The 25,487-nt window shown below is 31.4% G+C and overlaps 4 protein-coding genes across 4 annotated transcripts; 1 reads left to right on the top strand and 3 right to left on the bottom strand.

Annotated features, from left to right (window-relative positions):
• The first annotated feature begins 14,552 nt into the window (after positions 1–14,552).
• LOC126553591 (uncharacterized) lies at positions 14,553–16,585 on the top strand. The gene is made up of 2 exons (XM_050208734.1): positions 14,553–16,310; positions 16,373–16,585. The coding sequence occupies exons 1-2, from the start codon at positions 15,609–15,611 to the stop codon at positions 16,583–16,585; spliced, it is 915 nt and encodes a 304-aa protein (XP_050064691.1). The 5' UTR covers positions 14,553–15,608.
• Positions 16,586–16,668: 83 nt separating this feature from the next.
• On the bottom strand, positions 16,669–17,916 carry LOC126553590 (uncharacterized). The gene has a single exon (XM_050208733.1). It carries the CDS (start codon positions 17,914–17,916, stop codon positions 16,669–16,671), a length of 1,248 nt encoding a protein of 415 aa, XP_050064690.1.
• A 5,823-nt stretch (positions 17,917–23,739) lies between these two features.
• LOC114124892 (uncharacterized) lies at positions 23,740–24,913 on the bottom strand. Its single transcript, XM_050208729.1, has 4 exons — positions 24,684–24,913; positions 24,520–24,624; positions 23,963–24,458; positions 23,740–23,901 (listed from the first exon to the last, which is right to left on the bottom strand). The coding sequence occupies exons 1-4, from the start codon at positions 24,850–24,852 to the stop codon at positions 23,877–23,879; spliced, it is 795 nt and encodes a 264-aa protein (XP_050064686.1). The 5' UTR covers positions 24,853–24,913; the 3' UTR covers positions 23,740–23,876.
• A 1-nt stretch (position 24,914) lies between these two features.
• LOC126553589 (uncharacterized) lies at positions 24,915–25,421 on the bottom strand (the record flags this gene model as incomplete). Its single annotated transcript, XM_050208732.1, has 2 exons — positions 25,117–25,421; positions 24,915–25,049 (listed from the first exon to the last, which is right to left on the bottom strand). Coding segments are annotated over exons 1-2 (423 nt in total), but the record flags the coding sequence as incomplete, so codon positions are not given.
• Positions 25,422–25,487: the final 66 nt, after the last annotated feature.

Genomic DNA, 25,487 nt, shown 5'->3' with positions numbered 1-25,487 from the left:
AATATAACTCATACAGATTACAGATGTTAATGTTAGCTATGTTAGTAAATATTAACAATATAGGCGAGTAGAAGAATATACAGTATAGAATATAGATAATATCACATACTACATAGGTACCTATATGAATACAATATTATTGTAGTATTCTTAAAAATATTATTTTGGGTACTTACCCAAATATGATTTAATACACTTCATTAATACTGCAGACGTTATGATAACAGTATAGCACCATAGGTAATAGATGTTCGATCGTTCGCACGGCCTATATATTTTGTCATCGGCCGACACACACACACATTCACGCGCGCCAGCCGTTATTTTTATATTTATGTTGTTTTAATTATTTGTGTCTTGTGAATTATATAATAACGTTATGTAACAGCGTTTTATCGTCTGCCGCCGCATTCCTTATCGTCCGTTACTATTATTATAATGTCTCAAGTCTTCTCTCTAGCGTTGAGCTATAACGCCCCGTACGTGTGCTAATGCCTTCAGTAAATATTACTTAAAATTGTTGGTGTGCACCAATCGCCACTTTTTTTTGTAATTTGATTATTTGTGTGTAAAATTTCCTTATTGATCGACATGCCATGCTCAATGAATAAAGTTTTCTTTTTAAAATTAAAACCAATGCGATTATCTATTACATTTTGAAAAATAATATTTTCTACATTATGGACTTTTTTTATGTTTTTCTAGTGAATATTTTGTTGAACCATTTTTATTACAAATAACACGAGAAAAATCCATTTGAAATAAGAAATAAATCAAATCTAGTAAGTTACGCGCTCGATACAAATTTTTTTAACATAGAATTTAAGTAGGTATGACATTGTAACATTGATGGAACTAATAGAGCAACGTCAAACATTGTGAGATAAGTTCAGTGATAAATGTTTTTAAAATAGGATTTTGTTTTAGTATAAAACATCTATTTTAAATTTAAAAAATACACACAATCTAACATGACAAATATTCTATTCCATACAAAAAATGTAGTTTACATTAATTGATATTTTGAAAATAACCAGTAACCAGTAGGTAGATTTAAAATATAATTTTGTTAATTAATCAAATATTTGTAGGTACGAGTAACTATCCATTTAAGATTTTTTTTTTAAAACAAAATAATCTATTTTCATAAAATAGCAACAAAAATACAAATTTCTAATTTTAATTTTTAAATAAATAACTCAATTTAATTTTAAAACTCACACCAGTAGATTTAGATTTAGAATAAAATTTTCTTTTTGTATTTTTTTAATTTTACCCAAAGAAAATATAAGCTTATACATATTATGTTTTTATGTAAATTATATAACTAAATAATCTTTTTTATATCATAATTTTGTTTCAAAATGCACAATTTCAGTATTGAATTGTCAAAATTCATTCAAATCTCATCTCACACACTTGAAAATATTAGGTACCATTAGTTTCAAAATTTAATTTTACCCTTAGACAATATTAGTTTTTACATAATATAAGAATAAAATAATATTATTAATATTATATAAATAAATATATAATATATGAATGTATTAAAATATATTTAAGAAACTTATTTGAAAATTTACGAGTGTGAAGTTAGCAATTGACCCAGCCATTGATAAGGAATTACACGTATATTAGCCATAGCCGACTTGTACGACGAGTTGCCTATAGTATGCCCCTCATACAGGTTATAGCCACTCATGAACATTCCCTAGATAGCGCCATTATAATATTATAAAATTTATTATAATTACTTTTCATGACAAACCTCCACTCAGGAAACACTGTAATGTATATATACGTCTAATATACGTCTAAAGGGGGGCTTACACGATGCAAGTTGAAATTTAGTGGCTTGCTTGAGTGTCCAACAATTAAACATACTTTGCAATAAACTTAGAATATAAATAATTTATTAATCAATCACAAAATTAGGAACCTAGTAGGTATGTACCCTATAACCTAAACTTCTATACATAATAATAATTTGTTATCATAATTATATTCATGAAGAATAAATAATCTAAATTGTTTTCATTAAATGTATGCTGTTGCTATATATAATTTTTGACACAAACTAATAATAAAAGACGTATAAAATAAATTTACTTGTATACATATATTCAAACAAGTACATAAATTGATCCAACCACTAATATCTCTGATACATCTACGTTTATCTATAAATATTTATCAAATATAGGTCAAATCAAAGATGCAAAAATTTACATATGAATATAGACATTCTATATATTCTTTTATAATTAGTTTATAAGATATCATATACGTTATAGATATATAGATTTATCAAAGACATCAGTACGTATACTATGTATGTTTGCTGGGCAGTTATTTTTTATTTTATTGTAGAAATATGTAATATAATAATAAGTTTATCTAGTGATATTATAAATAGCAGAAAGTTTTCATATCATTATACAACAAATACATAGACTTTTTTTCCAAATTCGGCATTATATTTGATATGTTAATTAATATATTGTTAAATTGAATAAACTAATTAAGTCCAAAAACCATGTACAGTTTTACATAATGTGCAGTTGCAACTTTACAAGTAGGTACAATTTTTTTCTCGACACTTAATATCATGTATTTAAATGTATCTTCCATATGTACTTAACCTGTGGTTATTGCATTATTAGTTTTAACTATGAAATATAAAATACTTAATATTTATTTTTCTTAGTTGTTCGAGTTTAAACAAAAATGTAATTATATAAAACTAATTGGTGCATGCTGAACATTGATGAACCTATTAAAACAGCTCATTGGACATTTTTCATTTGTTCTACTAACTTTGAAGAATTACTAAAATAGGTAATACCCATTTTTGCGCAGAGTCCACTGTAAAAACAAAATAATTCAAGTAATATTCAAGCATGTGATGAAATATGCAAAGCTGGGCAAGTTAGTCATTTTTTCAACTAGTTGAAGTTAAGTTACTTTAATAAAAAAACTAAGTTAGAATATAAGTTAGTTTCTGAAACTGTCCAAATTTCTAACTTACAATTTCTAACTCTTACATTCTACAGACTACGCATAAAAGCCGGGGTTCCTGTGCGTGCATTATTATAAATACTAATAATTAATAATGTATATGAGCCAATAATCTATATAGGCTTGTATAGGCATATAAGCATAATGTCATGATTGAAGAACAACTTTTGGAATTTTGGAATGCAAAAAAAAAATAATATCTAGTTAGAATAGTTTTTTTTCTAACGAGTTAGATTAGACTATTTTTACTATTTACTTATTTTTACTTAAAAAGTAACTTACTAACTTAACTTTAACTTTCTAACTAGTTAGTGCCCAGCTTTGGAAATATGTTTACTTGTAGAAGTAGAATATCATATTAGATTATAGGTACTTAATTAAAAATGTTGTATTGCAAATAAATTAATCTTTACTGAAAAGTTTTTATGATTAAACAGCATAAAAACAGGTTCTTTTTTAGGATGCGGTTTTATTATTTTTATTTAAATAAAACATGTGGGGTACTTTACATGCTACCCATTGTAGTCTATGAAATAGAAGTTAAAACCATAATATGACAACATACTTTTAGAAATATAAATCATACCTTTAGTAGGTACGTATATATATTTTTTTTCTTTGATACAGCTGAGCGGTTCAACACCTAAAACACTGACATTGAATATATTGTGTTTGTTAAATTAATGTTATTGAACATAGGTTTTATCAATTATTAAGAGATTTTTAGTACTTTCTCATAACTTAACAAATAAAAATAATTTTGATTCATCAATAAGATATACAAAATGCCGTCCCACTTAAGATATCATTAATTCAAAAAATATAACCACCATTAGGTGATAAATATCCTTGAATTAAAATCAAATATACCAGATATTATTATTATAATATATCAGGCAACCTGCATTAGTCTTAAAGTGCAAGCTGTCAATTTTTGTAAATCTATGGCATATTTAATTTATGGATGTCTTGAATCCAGACTTCGGACTGGCAATTATACTAATCTATACAATTTATATTAATTATATAAGCTGTGTAGATTTTCATAATTGGCGTGGTTACATTTTGTACATTAATTGTATCGAATCAACTGTTAAACTGAACTAAAATTAAATAAATAATAAACTAAGATTAAAAACATATTAAAATAATTAAATTCAGATAAACAACATACAATTCAATCCTATTTGTTCTACTGCAGTTTAGTAGATAATTTGATTAAAATTAAAAGTATTCAAATATGTACTTTCTCAAAGTATTTATAATCAAATACTTATGCTAAAATACTTATTATTTTTAGTTAATATAATATTTTATTTATTTTTACACTATATTATTATAATATACCCATAATCATATTTTTTTTAACTGAGTATTCAAATAAGCATGTTATATACTTTTAAGTATCTATGTCTGTATTAGAATACTTTTAAAAAGCATCTTTTACAAGGCTTTGTTCTACTGGCATAATAGACACAGAAAATCACTACTCGCATAGTCATCGATCCTATCTTCTTCGGGGATGCAATTTATAGCAATCCATCTACAACACCGTGTGCATGATACCCATTCCACAACACTTTGGTCTCCTTCGCATCTGTGTCTATTTGATAAGCTGTTGCAGTAAAGGCACATATTGGTAATGTCTTCTGATTTTTCCAAAAGATACCTTTTTAGATAGTTTCTGTACTCCACAGGATCGAAACCAGGATCAAAATCTGATTTACTTATAATAGTATGCACATAGTATATTACAAAAACTCCACAGTTATAGCCATCTGTCTGAACTGGTATATTTTCCTTATAACATGAAATTAAATTTAACAATGGGAAATTTTTTTTGTTACCATAGATACAATTATTTTTCATTGCTTTGTACAAGTGTTTAAAACGGTTTTCATGTATTCTGTTACCTGTATCAATGGGTTTCATGGGATCCATGATACTACATTCATTAGTGCTAAAATCAACAACGACAACCATCCAATGATTTTTGTTAATATTCCATGGTAAAATAACTATACTGTTCTCTTCAATGACAATCTTTCGATCCATATCTTCACCGACATCTCTTTTTGCCAACAATTGACTCACTAATTCACATGGCAAAACTTCAACATTTTGCAGTCCTAGTTCAATCACTTTTGATACTAGACAAATGTCTATCACAAAATTATTCAACCAATTGGGTTTTGACAAAGTGTCAAAATCACTAAACAGTAACTGTGGAAAAAATAAATCACCATTCTTTCCCTTACAAATATAATCATATATTCCAACAATATAATTATTTGTTTTTGGCATTATGACATGTCTGTAATATGCCAAATCTTTTGGCAACATATTGCTGTAAAGTTCTAAGCCGTTTGAATTTTTCAAATTGAAGGGAGACTTGTGGCTTCCAGGTGTAGAAAAAGACTTGTTAATTGTATCTCTAACAATAGACACCCCATCAAGTAGGATTTCATCACCATTTTTTAATTGATTTTCTACATTCTTGTCAGATATCACCAATTGTTTAGTGGTATCTATGATATTTTCACACTGTGACTTTTTGAATGGACGGTAACTTTTCGGTTGCAAATGCTTGTGCTGTTTTTCTTTCTTTCCCCATTCTTCTACAGAATCAAGGAATGTTTCATCGACATTATCTCTTTTGCCTCTAATATAAGACTCATTTGACATTTTAACTCTCTTATTCGGTAACTGGTCTTGGAAATTAAGTACTCTCGTACATCTCTTTTTTCTAATACCAAGCTCTACTTGTTTACAAACGTTGATCACACGATTGCGCAATGCTTTCACGAATCGCCCGCATTTCAGTCTGCGATTGCCTTCCAACATGTCTATTTTTACAGTTTTAAACCATGACTCTACTGTTGCGTTACTCTGTCGTATTGAAACACCATTGTTGACCGTTGTGTTCATAACAGGCGTCCACAGTGGTATAAACGGTACACACTTTAGTATAAAACTGTCTAAGTACTCCTCATTAAAATATTCGTTTGGTTCATTACCTAGTGTTGAACTATGTTCGAGTCTTTTTTTTATCTTTTCTATGATCTGTTGAAATTTACAATACAACATAGACTTCCTCGTCGACGTTTCACATAAAACTTTATTTATGTCACTAAAGCTACAATCATTGTCATCTACATTGTACGATAGTAGACTATTGTCTTTGCACTTATTTTGTAAAATGTTAAATGCACATCTCATCTCCTCGTTTTTAGTTTGAGACAATAATATGACTGTGAACGAAATGAACCATTGCACAATGTCTTCCATCTTGTCCATGTTGAACAGTATACATATCCAGTCAATTACACAGTTGTTAACATATTTTTGTTTTACAATTTGAACAAAGTCACTACTGACCTTGAAATACATGAACACATGGTTCACAATTATTTTTGTGTAATGGTTTACACACACATTGATGATTGTCATGTTTGACCCATCAACAGCTTCAAACAAAACGGTATAACACCAATTGAGATAATCAAAAATAGAAGAAAAACCATTCCATCCTATACATAATGCATGCATTTGTGCATAACTAAAATCAGTCACTACATTAGTGAACAACGGCCAGTTCAATTTTTTCCTTAAAACAAATGCTTTAAAAGCATTGAGCCATTGAGAGATTGCTACTATGTCATGTGATGAGCTTATCATTTCTACTATTGGACATGTAATGCTGGATTTCCCTGGTAGTAGAGCGTTAACCACTACAGCATAATACAGGACTCTTTTGCTATCATCGCTAGCTTTTCTTACTACTGTACCAGTAGCATCCAAATAACCAGTTATTGTACCATTGCATTTGGATTTCAATTTCGTAAGTAGATTCAATTGTTCATCACTATAACAATGTGCATATGAAGGTAAACCAACATGCTTTATATAGTCACTATTTTCAGAATACATCAACAACATGTCTACCATATCGTCTCTGTCATAGTCATCAGCACTTATTGCTTCTGATCGGATTCGTCTTAGCACGTCAACCGACTTAACCTTTTGATTGTTACCCCGGGCATGCTTGCTCGGCGAGGCACATTTTACCGCTTCATCATCGTAAGCAAATACTTTTGTCTTTTTCAACGTTCCTCTGACCAAGTCTCTTTCTATACCTCTGACATGATTTGTTAGTGCATAATCAGGATTGTGGTAGTAATGTAGGCTAGTACTCCACACAGTGATCAAAACATGACTATTTATTTGAGGTTCAACAATAAGCTTAAAACTTTTGCATCCAGGGTGGCTGCAGTACATATAAATATGGCAGTACGAGCTTTTAGGATAGTTTACCGACCTTACGTTGATAACACATGTATTGTTAACTGTTCTTATTCGTTTCCTTAACATGATCGGGAATTTTGTAGTTTCAAGACGAACATTGCCTTTTTCGTTGACATATTCAATAAGAGACCATTCTTGTTCTGTAAACATAAATTGACCTTCTCTATATGTGCAACCAGAAAATGTTCTAAAATTGTTTTCTCTGCAGTCAGCTTTATTTGGATATTTATTTTCTGCCCCAGGGGGTAAAACAACACCAGACTTAATTGGTGTTGTCTTCATTAAGGCTTCTCTTAACGGTGTGTCTACTTTAAGGTATTTTTCATCTGACCTTTTCAATGGTGGAGGAGTAGCAATGTAACTATTTTTTGGTATTGGTGTACTGTTAACTACAGTTTCAAAATTTGCTGATGTTATTGTTAAGTCGCTTATGCATTCGTTTTCCTTGATACCAATGTTTGAAACACCATCATCAAAAGTGGTGTACAAATCGTTTGACTTCAATGACTCAACATTCAGTTCATTTAAATTGGTTTGGTTTTCTAACAAATCTGAGTTATTTATATTTATATTTGAATCTCCTTCTACTTCAGAGCATTTGCTAAGAGTATTTAATAAAGTAAAAGTAGAAAACGAAGAAGTATCCATGAATATTTTTTGGCATATTCTGTACACCGATTTTGCGTTTTTACTATTCTTACATATTTTTAATTGTCTACAAATGTCATAAATTACCCTTGAATTGAAGTTAACAAAATCATTTCTTGAATAGTTTTTTTCTTCAATAAATTTCACAATATTTCTCATTACTTTAGTATCATTCAAAGACACCGTAGATTCGTCGTTTTCTTTCACCATCCGAATGAGTTTACGAAGTTCTGATGTTTCTCGTTTAAGACCATTGACAATGTTTTTTTTCAAATTTGAATTTTTTGTTTTAAAGATCGTTTCGCAAATGTCTGTCACACACTTGTGTGTAAAACTAACTTCACTAAAGTTTAATTCGGGATACTCAATACAAACATACTGAGCTATTTCATTCAATTTATTATTTAGACTCATTTTGTTACACGTCACAGCAACAAATTAGGTATAAACACTTAAGTAATTTAATATGAATTGTGTAAAAGCTTTGGTTTTAGTCTCGAACCTAAATCTCGACTTTTTACTTCAAGTCTCGAACCTTAATCTCGACTTTTAATAATTAAAGTCTCGAACCTAAATCTCGACTTTACTTTTAAGTCTTGAACCTTAATCTCGACTTTTTAAATATAAGTCTCGAACCTTAATCTCGACTTTTAATATGTAAGTCTCGAACCTTAATCTCGACTTTTAATATGTAAGTCTCGAACCTTAATCTCGACTTATAAGCTTTTTCTGTACTATACGTACACAAAATTAATAAATAAATATTAAAAAAAAAAAAAAAAAAATTAATAATAAACAAAATACTTACAAAATACTTACAAAAACCAAACTACTAAACTGGAAAAACGCACTATAAACGTACTATAAACGCACTATAAAGTATAAACGCCCTATAAAGTATAAACGCACTATAAACGCACTCAGAAAATTACAATGAATACCGGATGTGGATATGAATTGTGTATAACAGACAACTGTAGAGATAAAAATGAATACCGGATGATGACTTTGGAAGCTGTAACAAAGAAATAAATATATAAATAATTAAAACAAAAAGAATTTTAAATTAGAATAAGCTAAATCTCAATAAGTTTTAAAAAATTATGTTAATGAAATGTATAATATAATATTATGTATGTTATGATAATGAGTTTGTGCATATTCATAAGTGCTTTAACAAATCAAAACCTTGGCATAATTATTGTAATTAATCGAAATATAAAAGTAATTAATATAAAATTAAAAATTAAAAAGTAAATCTTTTCCTTTACTTATTGAGATTTAGATGTATAATTACGAACACTAATATTGATTAATAACTTAAATACATTGCATGTTCTACCGCTTTGTTTATTGACTTATGCTTGTTTGATATTAATAGTTCATTGACACAACAGAAATGAAAGTGGTGAATAATAATGTAATTAAAATACTGTTTTTCACCTAACGTGAAATAACCATAGTATATTATGATATTTATATTATAATAGGAATAGTACAAATAAACCTAATACAATAGACTGTTAATAACATATCGAATATTAAAACAAACTTCTGTGGAAACTAACAAAAGAAAAGATCAATGGACAATTTTTTAGAAGTAATTTTACACTCTATCATCTGTATCAATTAAAATTAATATTTTATCTTTATTCTAATAATTATCATTTCCAAAATCAGTAGTTTATTTTAACACATGACTAATGACTTTTTAATAATGTAAAAAACTTAACAAGAAACAATTACAGTAATAATTTACAAAAAAAGGTAGGTATAAAATCATAAATTTTATATGAAAAAAATAACTGATTTTTAACTAAGTAAAGAGGATGTGGTGCCCTCATGTGTTGTCTCCGTCTTACAAGTGCTTAACACAGCAACGTTATGCTCAGCAGATCACGTTTAACTGCATTTGTTAAAAAATAGAGTGAACTGAAATAATGTGATCTGCTGAGCACATCATTTGCTATGTTAAGCACTTGTAAGACAGATACAGCACTTGTGGGTATCATGTCCTCTTAAATTATCTTGAGTTATCTAATTAACTTTTAACTTTTACAAATAAAAAAAAGTAAAGGTCTCTTTCAAATTTAACCTTAATTTACATTTATCCATGATAACTTAACTTAATAAGTTTAAAAAAAAATATTTAACTTTGCCCAGCCTTGTAACATTATAAATTGAATTATTTAACTGTCAGGCATGCTTAACTAATATTCCATTGCAAAAAATACAGGATGTAACATTTAAAAATTGTCTTTCAAGCAAACAAATAAAATAATAGCCAATGAATCAACTTTAATAAAATGTCATGTTTTTCAATGCTGCCGGGAAATAATCTACAAAATCATATCTTACATAGAAATTACAGCGGCTAGCAAATGTTAATTTAATTTTTTGAAAATTATTAATTCATTTACGATTTGTAATTCATAAAGTTCCATTTCTCAACAACAACTAGGGACTTTCAACTGTATTTTTAGATTTTTTCGTGGGGTTATTTACCGGTTACTGTTTGAAGGAATGTTAGCAATGTATTTACGCTTTAATTGTTTGCAATTTATGAATGCCACTTTAGAAGAGAGATTATTCCAGATATGATCAACAGTCATTGTAATTGCGAGACATTAAGAGAATTTCAAATTAATTAAGTTAAATTTAAAATATCAAAATAGACATTGGTATTTAACACATGTGTATGTGTATCTAGAAAAATATTCATCAGTAAACTTCCAGTTCTGTTAAAAGACTATTTTTCAAACGCATTTTTTAACCTTATTACTAGGTGCATATTTTGTAGATTTGTATTGACATGTACATTATTATGCTTTCATCATTATAAGATATTGAACTGAACCACAGTAAAATTATATAATTTAACATTTCAATGATTTACCGAAAGAAACCAAATGTTTAATTTATTCTTTTATCCTATCATTGAAAAAATACAATTATATCATCTTAAATTTAGAATGAAATATTAAAATATTATTCTTTAGTAGCTATCCTAAATTTAATTTATGATAGTGAAACATCCAAAACAATAATAAAAAGGATATGTGTGTTGTATGATTGTGACTTGGTGTATTGGACGACAGAAACCAGTAAAATGTTCCAGTGACTTTTGTGTTTCAGAATTCAATTTTCATGAACACTTGTCATCTTCGTATCCAATCTCAAATTACAGAAGCTGAAAATAATTTTAGCAATTTAATAGGGTAAGTTAGGTTCAATAAGGTTAAGGTTATACTTTTGGGTATGTCTGGGCTTAACTTTACTTAGACATTAAGATATAAAACAGCAGTGTGCTGGAAAATATTCTTACTTCTTTGAAAATGGGTAAATTCATTCGCATTAAAAATGGCATAGTAACAGGTTAATCATCAAATTTGATATGAAATGTGTTATTAAGATGGAGATAGCACATACAAGTATAGTATTTTTTTAAGTTAAAACCTGTAATAAGACACAAAGGAAAAACATGTATTATTTATTATTAATAATAACGCTCTGAGTAGGTAACAGTACAATCATATTATACAATACAAATATTATACATGACTACATTAGATATGAACAAAATTAACATACAATTAAAGTGTTTTAAACTTAACAAAATCTATATTATAAAGCTTAACATTAGTATGCAAAATTCTTATAACATTTTAAGCTAAGGGAATTTTATACATATAACTACAGTGTTACATTAGTTTAGAAAGTAAAAGCTAATTAATTGTTTCTAATAATTGAAATATGAATTTTTTAATCTAGGAATGATTCACTGTCAATTTAATATATAAGATTTTAGGTTTATTAAGTTACTAATTGTTTCATATTATTATTTTGGTGTACCTAGATAACTTAACTTATTAAACTGAAAAAGGTTTTTGTATAATATGCTCAATGTTTTGTTAAATTTACTACAATAATAAGATTTCATTTTTTATTCATACTTTTATACTTATACGGTGCCTTCCGGGAGGTGAGAATACATGTGTCGTACATTGGCGAAAAGCTGGGAAAATTACCTATAAAACAGTTGTGGTCCACTAATTTCCGCGATTTTTTACGATGTTGTACCGACCGGTCGAATGTCCGCCCGTTGGTTTTCAATGATGCCCTCCGAAGGCCCCGCCGCACAGACTATTCGGCGTTTTTCGTCGTTTTCCGGTGCCTTCCGGAGGTGAGAATACAAGTGTCGTACATTGGCGAAAAGCTGTGAAAATTACCTATAAAACAGTTGTGGTCCACAAATTTCCGCGATTTTTTACGATGTCGTAACGACCGGCCGTTCGTTTTCCACCGCGCCGTCCGAATGCCCCGCATCACAGCCTATTTGGTGGTTTTCGTCGTTTTCCGGTGCCTTCCGGGAGGTGAGAATACAAGTGTCGTACATTGGCAAAAAGCTGGGAAAATTCTATACAAAACAAATGTGGTCCACTAATTTCCGCGATTTTTTACGATGTCGTACCGACCGGTCGAATGTCCGCCCGTTGGTTTTCCACGGCGCCGTCCGAATGCCACGCCGCACAGACTATTTGGTGGTTTTCGTCGTTTTACGGTGCCTTCCGGGAGGTGAGAATACAAGTGTCGTACATTGGCGAAAAGCTTGGAAAATTCTATATAAAACAAATGTGGTCCACTAATTTCCGCGATTTTTTACGATGTCGTACTGACCGATCGAATGACCGGCCGTTTGTTTTCCAACGCGCCGTCCGGCGGTTTTTATTGATATTTCAGTATAGTTTTCGGTATTATAATATTAATATTTCATATCTTATAATACTTTTTTGTATAATACAGCGCCATCTATGTGGCTGTACTATTGATGTGAGTTTTGAATTAGGTTTGGGGCAAGGTTTAGTTTTGTATAGGCAACCCATTGTACACGCTCTTATCAATGGCTAGGCCAATTGCTAACTTCACACTCGTTAAGTGACGCAGGTAAAACCATTGCCTTGAGGCGCGTTTTTCCTTAATCCGACACTGTTAAGGTTCCACGACAATAGCTGGTTTTAAAACGTTTAGTTTTATTGATCATATATAGGTATCGATAATTTCGTAATTTTTAATCCAATACTATTGTAGCGTTTCTTACACTTCAATATATTTCTATGATACCATTCTCAGAGTGGTAATTTGAGTAGACAATCATGTTTGTCGAAGAAAATTAAAAACTACTAATAATAACAAGGGATCGGATTTATAGGCATAAAAAATCCGCAAAATATGCTTCTAAAAATGCTGTAATATGTTACAAAATGTGCATTTATTTTTAAATATGCACTTAAAATTGCAATAAATGTTGGTCTATTAAAAACTTTGTAGTCGCGTTAACTGGAATTTCACAATTATTGCAATACAAAATTGAACCATAGGTTTTAAAAATAACTTTATGATCGTTTACGTATGTTTGTAAACGACTCTTAATTAGTGTTTTTAATTTAAGTAATTGAAAAATTACGAATTAAAATTATATTAAAAATCACAAGACACAAAATCGGGCACAATTTTAAGCGTAAAACGCACGACACGAACTGGAACCGAACATTGACCGTCGAACACTTGAATTCTATTGTATGAACAACGAAATTATCTATAGATATTAATATAATATTACATGTTGCATATATTGAGTACGCAATCTTATCTTTGGCAATAACGACCGGTCGTTATTTTATCGATATGTGACTGTGACTGTGGCTGTGAAAATACGACGAAAAACAAATAAAATATGCGCTAAAATTAATAATCTTCTTAATCTCCTTATGGGTTGTATAATAAAACGTAAAGCAGTTCGTCCGTCGGCCGCCGGTCGGCGACGCAACTAATAGGTAAGGAACGCAAATCAAAAAAAATTAGATTATTTTCGCCGACCGCCGTTATCGAAACGGACGGTTCTTCTCCGGTCGATAACGCGGCTTTCGAAAACGATTAAAGGTCCCCACACACTGGAGCGGTAGCGGTAGCGGTGGCGGTGGCGGTGGCGGTAGCGATATAATTGGCAAAATGTATTGTAATGTAAGTGCCCACATCGGAGCGAAAATCGCTGGCGATAACGCAGCGGTAAAATACCGCTGCGGGAAATTGCTGCATGCTACAATTTTACCGGCACCGTGGTGCGATATGGTTATAGTGATGTATACCTACCGTATTATAATAATTAAATTATAATAATATATTATATTATATTTTTATATAAAATGTAATATATTATACTATTTCTGTCAAAACTAAATTGAACGTTTGATAAGTAGCTAATTAACTACCTACCTAATGAAGTAAGAGTTAATAGATACTAGTAAATAGTAGAGGTCTATGTAGTTAGTGTTTAATTATTTATAAAAATTCAACGAAATTTCCGCTTATTCGTTTGCTATGTTGTATATATTTTATTTTTAAGTTATGTTTGTAGGTAGTAGGTACCAAGTAAGTAGGTACTTTATCTAATATTTCCAGAAATTCTACACAATATATCTATAGTGACTTTTATTTAATTAAGGACTTTTGATATAATTAAAATGTTATAATATAGGTACGAACAGTTACAAGAAACTGCACTTCTGAAATAATATATTTTTAAAAGTAGTATGAAATGGGGGATTCTGAAACATGAGCCCCTGATCCTTGCTGATCCTTGCTGATCCGCTGAGCCGTGCCACACCCCCCTACCGCCACACCGCCTGATCCACTATGTGTGTGACGTATTTTTACACCGCTGCCCCCTGACCATTGCTGAGCCACACCCCCCTACCGCCACCCGCTCCACTACGTACATGACGTATTTTTACACCCCCGCCCCTCACCATCATGTGACCCCACCATCATGTGACCCCACCACCTACCGCCGCTGCCCGATCCACTACGTACATGACGTATTTTTCACAGCCGCCGTGGTTATCAGTTATCAATTATCAGTTATCAATTACACACATCATTTTATTGTACACGCACCATATTATTGTACACACACCATATTACCGTACACGCACCATATTATTGTACATTTATATTCGAGTCATCATGCACATGCGCAGAAGAACTATTTTATCATATTATTGTACATATATACCAGTTACATTATCAACGTCTTTAATAACGTTTTTCATTAAATAATGCAAAAAAAAAATAATAATCTGGTGTTAGAATCGAACCGGGATATGTACAAACGTAACCAAACATATATTCCCCACTTCAACTCTAACTCCATTGATAATTATTGTTAAAACTGTTATATATAAAGTATTTTATTGTAACAAATAACGTCCTGGTCAAATTAAAAAGCATCGTCAGTAGAGATATTCCATTACAGACATGCATCGACAGGTCCGAGTAGAAATATGAGGAATTTATTTCAGTACATCGACATGCATCGACATGTCCGAGCAGTCTATTGTTATTTACATCTATAAGATATGTATTTAAGCCTCGAATTATGAGTCACACGTCCATCCTTTGTCATTAAGGAATGTACCCCTACCTATTATTGTCTGAAATGCACATATGCTTGGCTCTACAAGAGCAGACAATCATTCAGTCTGTCCTCAGCCTTATACTGTTTCTCACGTCTCAACCGTTTCTCTCGCAGTTTTTATATTTTTCAGTGTTTATTATTTTAAAAACAAATTTTTAAAAACATGGCTGGTTCAATTGAAGACAACGCGGCATTATACAAGAAGAAGACCTACACTTTTGTGCCGCCAGCACCTCCGGCTGATCTCATCGAGTCTACTAGCTACACACTTGACTTTACTGCCCGTAAGTTTATTCATATCGGTATTGACCCATCTTCGAGTTTCAAAATTGTAGTGCATATACTAACTTCTTCGAGATACGTTCATATTACTCCGGAATTTTTAAAAAAAATATTCTCGTATATGGGTCATATCCTGTCTTTTATACTGGATACGCCACAGAAATATAAACGAGTATTATTTTATGAAGATGAAATATTAAAACTATCGAGTATGGTATACAGCGGAGAAAATGTGTTAGTGATAGAAGCAAAAGACCGAGAAGGATGTAGAATATTATTGAATCGGGCGGACCTTATCCGACTTCAATACCTCGAGTGTTCCATCGTCGAGACCTTAGTGAGGAAAGAAGTATTCACTGTACCTTTAGTTATAAATCAGTATAATGAGATTATAGCGTACCTAGATAAAAAATGTGCTCAACATAAATTATCATCGGAAAATTTGGATCAGATGGTAATTTTCATTAAAAATATACAAGACGATCAAGTCGTTAAGTCCGTTCCAAACTTCTCCAATCAAATACAGATGTGTGCAACTGTACAGTTGGCTGAATCATTATTACACCAGAACAACTCGCATGAGGTAATTCAAAATTATATTATTATTCCTTAAACAAAAATATTAAATATTTTTTTATTTTTTAGTATTCCAATGAAACGACGCTCATTTCACCAATGTCGTCACCAACACCAATGTCACCACCTACACCGATGCCAACACCACCACCGATCTCACCACCACCGAGTTTCACCAGGCAATCGCCGAGCAGAGCAGTCGATGAAAACGACGGACCGTTTTGGTACAACATGTCATCATTATCGGAAATGTGTTTTGCACCAAAACGTAAACTATTTTAATTTCAGATATGTATTGTGTAAAATAAAAAAGACATGTATATAAAAAAAGTATTTTCATTTATTAATATTAAGTTTTACAATATTTACAAGGTTCTTACTTCTCCGTTAAACGGATTGTAAGTTATAATTTGGTCGTGTAATATTAAACAATATGCTGAAGTGGAAGCTGGAAACGCTTCGTCTGCTTCTAGTTCAATCCTTAGGTCGACAGTTGACATTTTTACATTATCGTTCTGCTTGCTCATATCAACAACTATAATCGGACACAGATTTTTGAAATCTGATCGGTTCAGTAGAGGTGTCACTTCGTCATGGCCGTAGTAAGATTTTTGAAACTCTACATAGGCGCGGTATAATGTAGCCAACTTATTCCTGGTAAAGTCGCTTTGGAAATCTTCATAGGGAAACACTTCAGAGTTTAAATAGACCTTCAAGTTTTTAATTTTACAATGGTCAAAATGTGACATTGTTTTATTCGAGCTATTTTTCCTACCAGTTTGAAATCCGATTATGACATATCTAGGTTTTTCTAATTTGTTAGATGTCTTTACTTTCCAGGAATGCGAAGTGTTTTGAGGTAAAAATGGATATTCACACAACTCCCACGATCTAAACGCGCATGTCAACGGTTTCTGATTGTTTACTACTTTCAACAATCTTATTTTTTCTTTATCACTGACCTTGACTATGGGCATTCTCCATAATATTTTTGTTATGTTTATTTTCACGTCTTTTAGTTTAGGAGCGTCTGCGACAACTTCATTATTCTTATACTGCTTAACGGCATTTATATCCAGTGATGCTCTGTTTAATATAAGTTGTTGGTTACAATTTATTAAAATACGTTTGTAATCTTCACAAAAACCGAACAAATCTTTAAGATTAATACAACCATTAAAATTGCCACTTTCAATAAAATCTTTATTAGCATTTTTAATATCGTTATCCCAGCCAGAGTTGTGATGTGATGTAATATTCGTTTTATTATACGAACAATATCCCTTTAATGTAGTCGTTATACCTGGATTAGCGAGTTTTTGAATTTGAATGCCGTTTATCTCATATTTCATTTCGGAGAAAAGAAACGCCAACCCGTTGTTTATAAATCGGATGTCATCAGTAATATCTGCAGGTTTGATTATTGTTCCTTCGATGTAAATATAACTCTCACATGGTAAAGTATAAGATTCTGTGTTATGTAGTGCGATACGCACTTCATCGTTATTGGAGAGAGCTGACGTAGAATAAGGTAAAAAAGAATGATATTCAATTTGAGTTATTCTGCAATCGTCGGTGTATCCGCCAGTAACATCTAAATACATGTCGTCCATATTAAATAGCGTTTAACAAACGTAAAAACGCTAAATTGGATGCTGTTAGATTGTGTACAACTTGTCTTCGTGTCGAATTTTTCTTCAGAGTTGTTGTCCGGTTTGTGTTATTAACGCGACTAACGGACTTTACACGTGCAGTCCTATATATATTAAAAAATTGCAAACCCATATCACGAGTCTTGAATTAATAAACGTACCGATATCGGTTCACCTCGTAGATCGATCAACTCGTCGTTCTGATTTTTTAAAATTATACTAGCATGCGTTATATATGTAGAATTAAGTGAGTAAAATACCAAATGCGGCGGTACCTCTATTATTTTATAACCTGGAGGTACAGTCGGGTAAAACTCGTGTATTGTATGGCACTGCTTCCCGTTGATGAATGAACCTGCGGCTAGGTTTGATTCGATATATATACAGTTTGTTTTTGTAATATTAACCACCGTATCAGATTCATGTTTTACATTACCAGCATATTTTCGATTTTTGAATCCCAGCAACTGACCAATGTTATTAGGCATGGTAAAATCTATAGTTTTGTTACACCACATTGTACTTTTTAGTGTATTATTATCAGCTTTTAATTCGAATATTATATCTGTATCATGTAATATGCGATGTATTGCTGACTCGATTTCATATAATTCGTAAGAACCAGTAGGTATTGTAAAAACGCTACTGATCGCATAACCTGTCTGCTCGTTGTATGCGAATCCTATTTTATTACACTTGTCGTTTATATTTGGAATAGAGTTATTTGTTTGAAACCCCAGCAGACAAATCTTAGCATTTTTACTGACTTCTATCGGTGGGAAAAAGTCGCAAGACAATTCACTCGAGTTCCCGGTTAAGGTTATGGTGTACATGACAGAAATCTTAAACACAAGTGTCCACAGTTTGTCGTATTATATTTTTGATGTTTATCGTAATTATATTCGATATCACAACCGTTGAAATATTTTTGTATTTCTAACGGTGGTGTTAAATTTCCAAAACTATCGTAATATTTAACTTTTTTTCCGATTTTTTTATACGCTACCCAATGCGTACCTGTACCGTTTTCGATGTCTAAATTAACCACAGCAGACTCTTGATGCTTAGCTCTTGGAGGCAACTTGTCTCTGGAAAACACACCGATGAAATGAGGTATTTTCAACATGTCGGCGTATTTTATAATCTCATAGTCGTACAACGCTCTCTTGGGTAACGTGGAAATTAGTTTTTTGTCGTTTTTCTAGTTTTCTTTACCGATCCGCCTTTGTAAGGTGCCAGGTATAAACCTTTACCTTTAACAATTTTATAAGACTGCCCCTTGTGCGGTGTAAGATATAAACCTTTCCCTAAATGAATAGGTGTGTTTTTACCGGAATTTAATTCATTTACGACTTTAACTATATTACCGACACCGCCGGTAAGAGCGCCCAACGCCGATAAACCAGCGAAAATAGGTATTAAAGGTAGAACACCGCCCTTTTTCGGTATTGGTATAATTCTTGGAGTTTTCTTATTTTTAGATTTTTTTTGATTTTTTTTCGCAGCCGACAGACATGTTCTTACTAACTTGGTTATATTCTTTTCGTTAATTTTATTTTTGATTGATTTTTTTGCTGCGGAAACCATCTGTTTAAATCCGCAACCAGCGCCCAACTTGCGTTTCGCCTTCATAGCTGTAGTAACCAACCAGGACGCAGCTTTTTCCTTAATACCAGTGTTTTTAGATTTAAACACTTCCCAAGCTTGATTTTCCAATATTTCGTCAGCTCTGTGTCTATCGGATAACGAATTGCTTTCTTCGTATGCGATATCGTGAGCTCTGGACAACTCGTCTAGTCTGTTTATGCCCCGTTCACCGCGTGCTAATCTTTCTTTTAATTTAGTACCGGGACCAGCAAATCTGGAAAAAAAAAAAAAAAAAAAAATGTAGTTTGGATTTAATAATAATAATATATTTTAGTGACTTACCTATAGCCAGGCAGATGTAATTCCACGGGTAGATGATTTATAACTGAGTTAATAAGACCAGAACCTTTATTGTTGTTTCGCTTACGAACGCGAGACATCGTGTGACGCTTTCAAGTACATAGCATTGATATTTATAGTGAAAAAAAATGCGCTTCATCGAGCAACAGAAAAAACTACGAATTTATAACATTGATACTCCGGATACAATACAGTTTAGACATGGTGAGCTATTTCCAAACACTATACGCTCATTGGTGTTGGGGAGTTCCGGTTGTGGTAAAACAAATTTAATATATTTTCTACTTGTTGATGAAAACGGTCTACGTTTTGAAAACGTTTACATATACTCTAAAACGTTAGAACAACCAAAATATAAATTATTAAAACGTATAATCGATGATATTGACGGTGTTAAAATTTTTACATTTTTCGAGAATGATAAAGTCATTCCACCTGAAAAAGTTTTACCAAACTCTATATTTATCATGGACGATGTTATTGGAGAACATCAGCAAGTGATACGGGAATTCTTTTGTAGAGGGCGGCACAATAAAATAGATATATTTTATCTGGCTCAGAGTTATTCAAAAGTACCAAAGCAGTTGATCCGCGACAATGCAAATTTGATAGTATTATTCAAACAAGACGAGACAAATTTAAAACATGTATACAATGAACACTGTTCGGGCGATATGACATACATACAATTTAAACATTTTTGCGTTACGTGTTGGAACCGTGACAGATTTGCATTCGTCGTTATTTGTAAAGATAGCGAGCGCGATAACGGACGATATCGTTATGGTTTTGATACTTTTGTCGTTATATAAGGCGATGTATAAAATGAAATTTTCCATTTAAAACGCAGTCATGAAGGATGAAGGTAGTATATTAGATGAGTTAGTTAAGGCTAAAGAAAGTATTAAACGAAAATACATCGCTTTAAAAACCGGCTCAGATAATGTTCAACAATTAATGTCACAAACTTTTAAACCTATTATCGAGCCCTTAACTAAATTATCGAATACAACCGAATCGCCATCGATCAAAATAAAAAATAACGACGATCTTAATGAAAAGTATCAACAAGAAATTGAAAATTGGTTCAACTCTATAGATTTAGACAAAACCTATGGTCCGAAAAAACTTTCACATGGAAATATTATCTTGGGCGATAAAGAAGTAAAATTTATTGAAAACTCTATTCTTATCGACGGTACTACTTATTCAACAACCTCGGGTCTAATCCAGTTATTATTTTTGAAAAATCCACTTATTTACACCGAAAACGATCTACAAGTATATAAATCTATATTAATTCAGACATCGGCACATTTGACCTTAAAAAGTAAAAAAATCAAAAAAAGTGGTTCTAAATATAAGGATATAATACAAAAATTATTTCCCTCCGGTGGTCGACTATCTATGCAATTGCAGAAAAATAACTTAGTGTATTGGGACAATCCGAATGAGTTAGTCGATCGGTTACGATTACTTTTGGCTTCGAAAGCTGCCGGTATTACAGGCGTCTCCAATGAAATAATATCGATTTTCGAAGAATTACTTGAAGCTGGGCTAATAAAACGAATACCAAATGTCTAAACGCGATATCGCTCTTGAACTACACAAACCGTCGCGGAAAAACTTCGTAAGGCGAAGAGTCAACGTATATGGAAAAAATGATTTATGGCAGGCCGACTTGGTGGAAATGATACCGTATTCAAAGAAAAATAAAGGTTACAAGTATATTTTATGCGTGATAGACTGTTTTACTAAATTTGCATGGGCCGTGCCATTAAAATCGAAAACTGGAAAAGAAGTCACAAACGCAATGTCTAAAATATTACTAGACCGCTCACCGAAACTTTTACAACTAGATAACGGTAAAGAATTTTACAACACCATTTTCGACACATTGATGACCAAATATAATATTCACAAATATTCTACGTTTAGCATCATGAAAGCGTGCATTGTCGAACGATTTAATCGTACATTAAAAGAAAAAATGTTTAGAGAATTTACGGCGCGTGGTTCACACGAATGGATTTCAATTTTACCAAAGCTGCTTAACGAATATAACAATTCAAAACATAGAACGATAGGAATGACTCCGACGCAAGCAGATTTAAATCCTTTGTCAGTTACAATAAAACAACGTGAGATTAATAATGAAAAAATTAAATTCAAAGTTGGTGATAACGTCCGTATCAGTACACAAAAAGGTGTGTTTACAAAAGGTTATTTACCCAATTGGTCTACGGAAATATTCGAGATTATCAAAATAAATAGAACATTGCCCGTCACTTATCAGTTACAAGATTATACGGGTAAACCGATTTCCGGTTGTTTTTATTCGGCTGAAATACATAAAACTGATCACCCGAACGAATATCTGATCGAAAAAATTATACGTAAAAAGCAAAATCAGATGCTTGTCAAGTGGCTCGGATTTGATAACACGCATAATAGTTGGATAAATACACGCGATGTTAAAATATAGTGTCAGTAGTATTAAAACCATGAACGTGTTTGGAGGTTCTCCAGCTAGTGAAACAAAAAAATTATATCAGATATTCAGTCAAGTAATAAAACATTACAAAATGAAATAAATAATCAGCATAAAGAAATTCATAACATAAAAAGTAATGTTGTTCATCTACTAACGCTGGAAAATCGCATGTCGGAGCTGTTTAATAATTATATAGAAACAGATACAAAACTTTCTTTTACACTTTCTTCTATAGACAGTGTAAATGCCGAAATAAAACGCATAACGGGTATATTTGATGAAAATTCTTTACCGAATCATGGATCATATATTTCAGATTTAAACACTCGTTTGAAAATCATCGAAGAAAATTATATTAAGAAAAATTAATTTTTTTTACATAAATGTCATTTTTGTGTAAAATCAAACCTGTTACGATGTCGTCCTCGATCATGGACATTCAATGCATTCTTGGAGCGAATAACAAATATTTTATTAAGGAAATGTCTATTGTAGACACAGAAACATGGGCGACTCAACACTGGATTTTTAAAAATTCAAAATCTATACAAGACAACAAGAGTCGAAAAACTAACAAGTGGTTAGAACGTAATTATCATCAGATATCTGTAGATTATGGTGATATCGAATATGAAGAGCTAAGTAGAATATTGAATTCTTTAAAGTTTGACTGCATTTACACCAAAGGCGAACAGAAAAAACAACTACTTATGGAGTATATACCACACGTCGCAGTCATCAACATTGAAGACCTGGGCTGTCCTCGACTGGATCAAATATGTGATGAAGAAAATTTTCCTTGTTGTATCTTTCATAAGGACTTAAATCCTAAACAGTGTACATTCTATAAAGTGTTTGCTATAAGGAAATGGTTTATAAATAATTCTTAAAAATTGTATACAATTTATTTAATAAACATGATTATATTATATTTTAACATTGTTTTTATTTATATGCTAACATACATTTATATATGATAGCGTTTACATAGGTTTTTAAATTAAATATGTATGGGCTTCCATCAACCTGAAACAGAAAAAACATGATTATTAACAGGAAAAAAAATATTATAAGAAAACATTGTAAACTAACTTAAATATTTAACAAATACAAGGTTATACGTACAGAGTAAATAAAAATTATACATTATAAACATGAAAAAATTTAAATATCTGACAATTATACATTATAAATATGAAAAAACTTAAATATCTAACAATTATACATTATAAATATGAAAAAACTTAAATATCTAACTAAAATACTGTAAGTTTATACACTAATCTAACTTAAAAACATACTGTTACACAGTATTTACAATAATTTCAATTTTATGTGTTGCATTTAAAAAAAATATATACAAAGGTTATATACATTAATCTATCTCAAATATAACAAACTATATAACGTATAATATTTACAATAAAACTAATTAACAGAAAAAAATATACAATATATAAAAGTAATGTTGAAGTTCTGTCTACTCATCCTCTGGTTCATCTCTCCTGTAAAATTAAGATAAAATGTTAGTAAAATAATTTTAATATTTATTTTGTAATAACTTACTCTATACTGTAATGTCCGTGGGCTAGTGTGTTTATTTTGTCTCGCAGTACCACCCTCTTGTCGTCATAGCTGTTATATGTTAACTTATTGGTCTTTATGGTCATAAGTTGGTGGTTGAATGACCGTATTGAAACATTCTCCCTATATGCTTCCACTCCATCTTCACCAAACAAACACCTCCTATGGTCTTCCAACGTCATGTGGTTCTTAACTACGTGCTGCCTTATCCCCTTTGCCTTGATCTTCTCTCCTCCTCCAGCATTGTTCTCCCTTGTATAAACGTCGAATGCATACGATTTTGCCCTAAGAGCACAAAACTCTGTCACCACATTACCATCCACCTCATCAGAAAAGAATCCCGGACTCTTCTTCCTATCTGCCACATAACACGGATGGTCACTGGGCAGGTTAGCAGTGTCCATCCGGTCCAACAAGCTAGGGTTAGCAGCCAAGTCCATATAAAAATCTTCCGTCTGAACATGATATACTAGTGAATCTGAAAAAAGAATGAAAAATTAATATATTATATACATGAGAATAGTTTTTAATATATTTACCTGTGTCAGTGTACATTAACTCAATTTTGTCTCTATAGTGTCTCTTCATTACATTATAATGGTAATCGTACATTAAAGTTTTAGATATGTCTAGCACCGCAAAACCTGTAAATAATAAATATGTTAATAAATGATAAAAATGTAATTTAAAAAAGTATATTTACCAATATAAATAGGTTTGTCAAATCTAATGATCTTATTCTCTAGGGCGACAGCATTAAGGTTCTCATTGTAATTTGTACAATGTTTAAAAGTACACTTATTAATAAGTTTCTGTAACCTCCTCTCACACGATACCAACTCCATCTTCATCTCCTTCCTCTTCGATTGCATTGTTTTTCCTGTAAAAATAAAATGTTAGTAAAAATGTTTAAATATAATAAATAAAGCGACATACCAAACACAGCGTTATTCATCAATTTAAAAAAGTCCTTTTCAAAATCATTCCTCGCCTTCTTCCTCATCACAGTGTTCAACTCTATATATTTAGCCAGCCAGTCAGACTGGTTAAATTGTATTACTCTATGTACCTGTAAAAAATAAGAAATTTTTTTTTTTAAAAATCTGTTTAAAATCATATAAAATATAAATATTTACTTTTTCAACTATCAATCCATTTTTAATCGCTTGCTGCAGGTTTCTGTAATGCACAATATAATTTTTTTTCTCCTCGAACGTCCCCATCAACTTCCGTACCTTCGAACCACTTGGCACACTGTTTTGTGGAAGGAAAGGCAGGTCGTTATGTTGATCATGCAGCTCTTTCGGATAAGATACGTCCACCTCATATACACGTCCTATGGGGGAGGTATCATCTAAATCACGTAATCCATTCAATGTGGGTTCAACCCAGTTGAACCCACCGTACGGCATGTACTGGGACATTGCCCATCCGTACAAGTTGTTGCCTATAAAAATTAATAAGTATGAAATATAATAATAATAATAATAAGATTTGAAAAAAATAT

The sequence above is a fragment of the Aphis gossypii genome, unplaced genomic scaffold, assembly GCF_020184175.1.
Source record: "Aphis gossypii isolate Hap1 unplaced genomic scaffold, ASM2018417v2 Contig00275, whole genome shotgun sequence".
Taxonomy (NCBI): domain Eukaryota; kingdom Metazoa; phylum Arthropoda; class Insecta; order Hemiptera; family Aphididae; genus Aphis; species Aphis gossypii.
The sequence above is the reverse complement of the archived record's forward strand: the minus strand, read 5'-3'. Positions and strand labels throughout refer to the sequence as shown.

Excerpts from the sequence above, each read along its gene's own strand:
- LOC114124892 (XM_050208729.1), bottom strand. The coding sequence starts at position 24,852 with ATGCAATCGAAGAGGAAGGAGATGAAGATGGAGTTGGTATCGTGTGAG. Across the intron at positions 24,625-24,683 it reads TGACAAACCTATTTATATTG|GTTTTGCGGTGCTAGACATA; the intron begins GTAAATATACTT and ends TATTATTTACAG. Across the intron at positions 23,902-23,962 it reads CACGGACATTACAGTATAGA|GAGAGATGAACCAGAGGATG; the intron begins GTAAGTTATTAC and ends TTAATTTTACAG.
- LOC126553590 (XM_050208733.1), bottom strand. The coding sequence starts at position 17,916 with ATGGACGACATGTATTTAGATGTTACTGGCGGATACACCGACGATTGC.
- LOC126553591 (XM_050208734.1), top strand. The coding sequence starts at position 15,609 with ATGGCTGGTTCAATTGAAGACAACGCGGCATTATACAAGAAGAAGACC. Across the intron at positions 16,311-16,372 it reads ACCAGAACAACTCGCATGAG|TATTCCAATGAAACGACGCT; the intron begins GTAATTCAAAAT and ends TTTATTTTTTAG.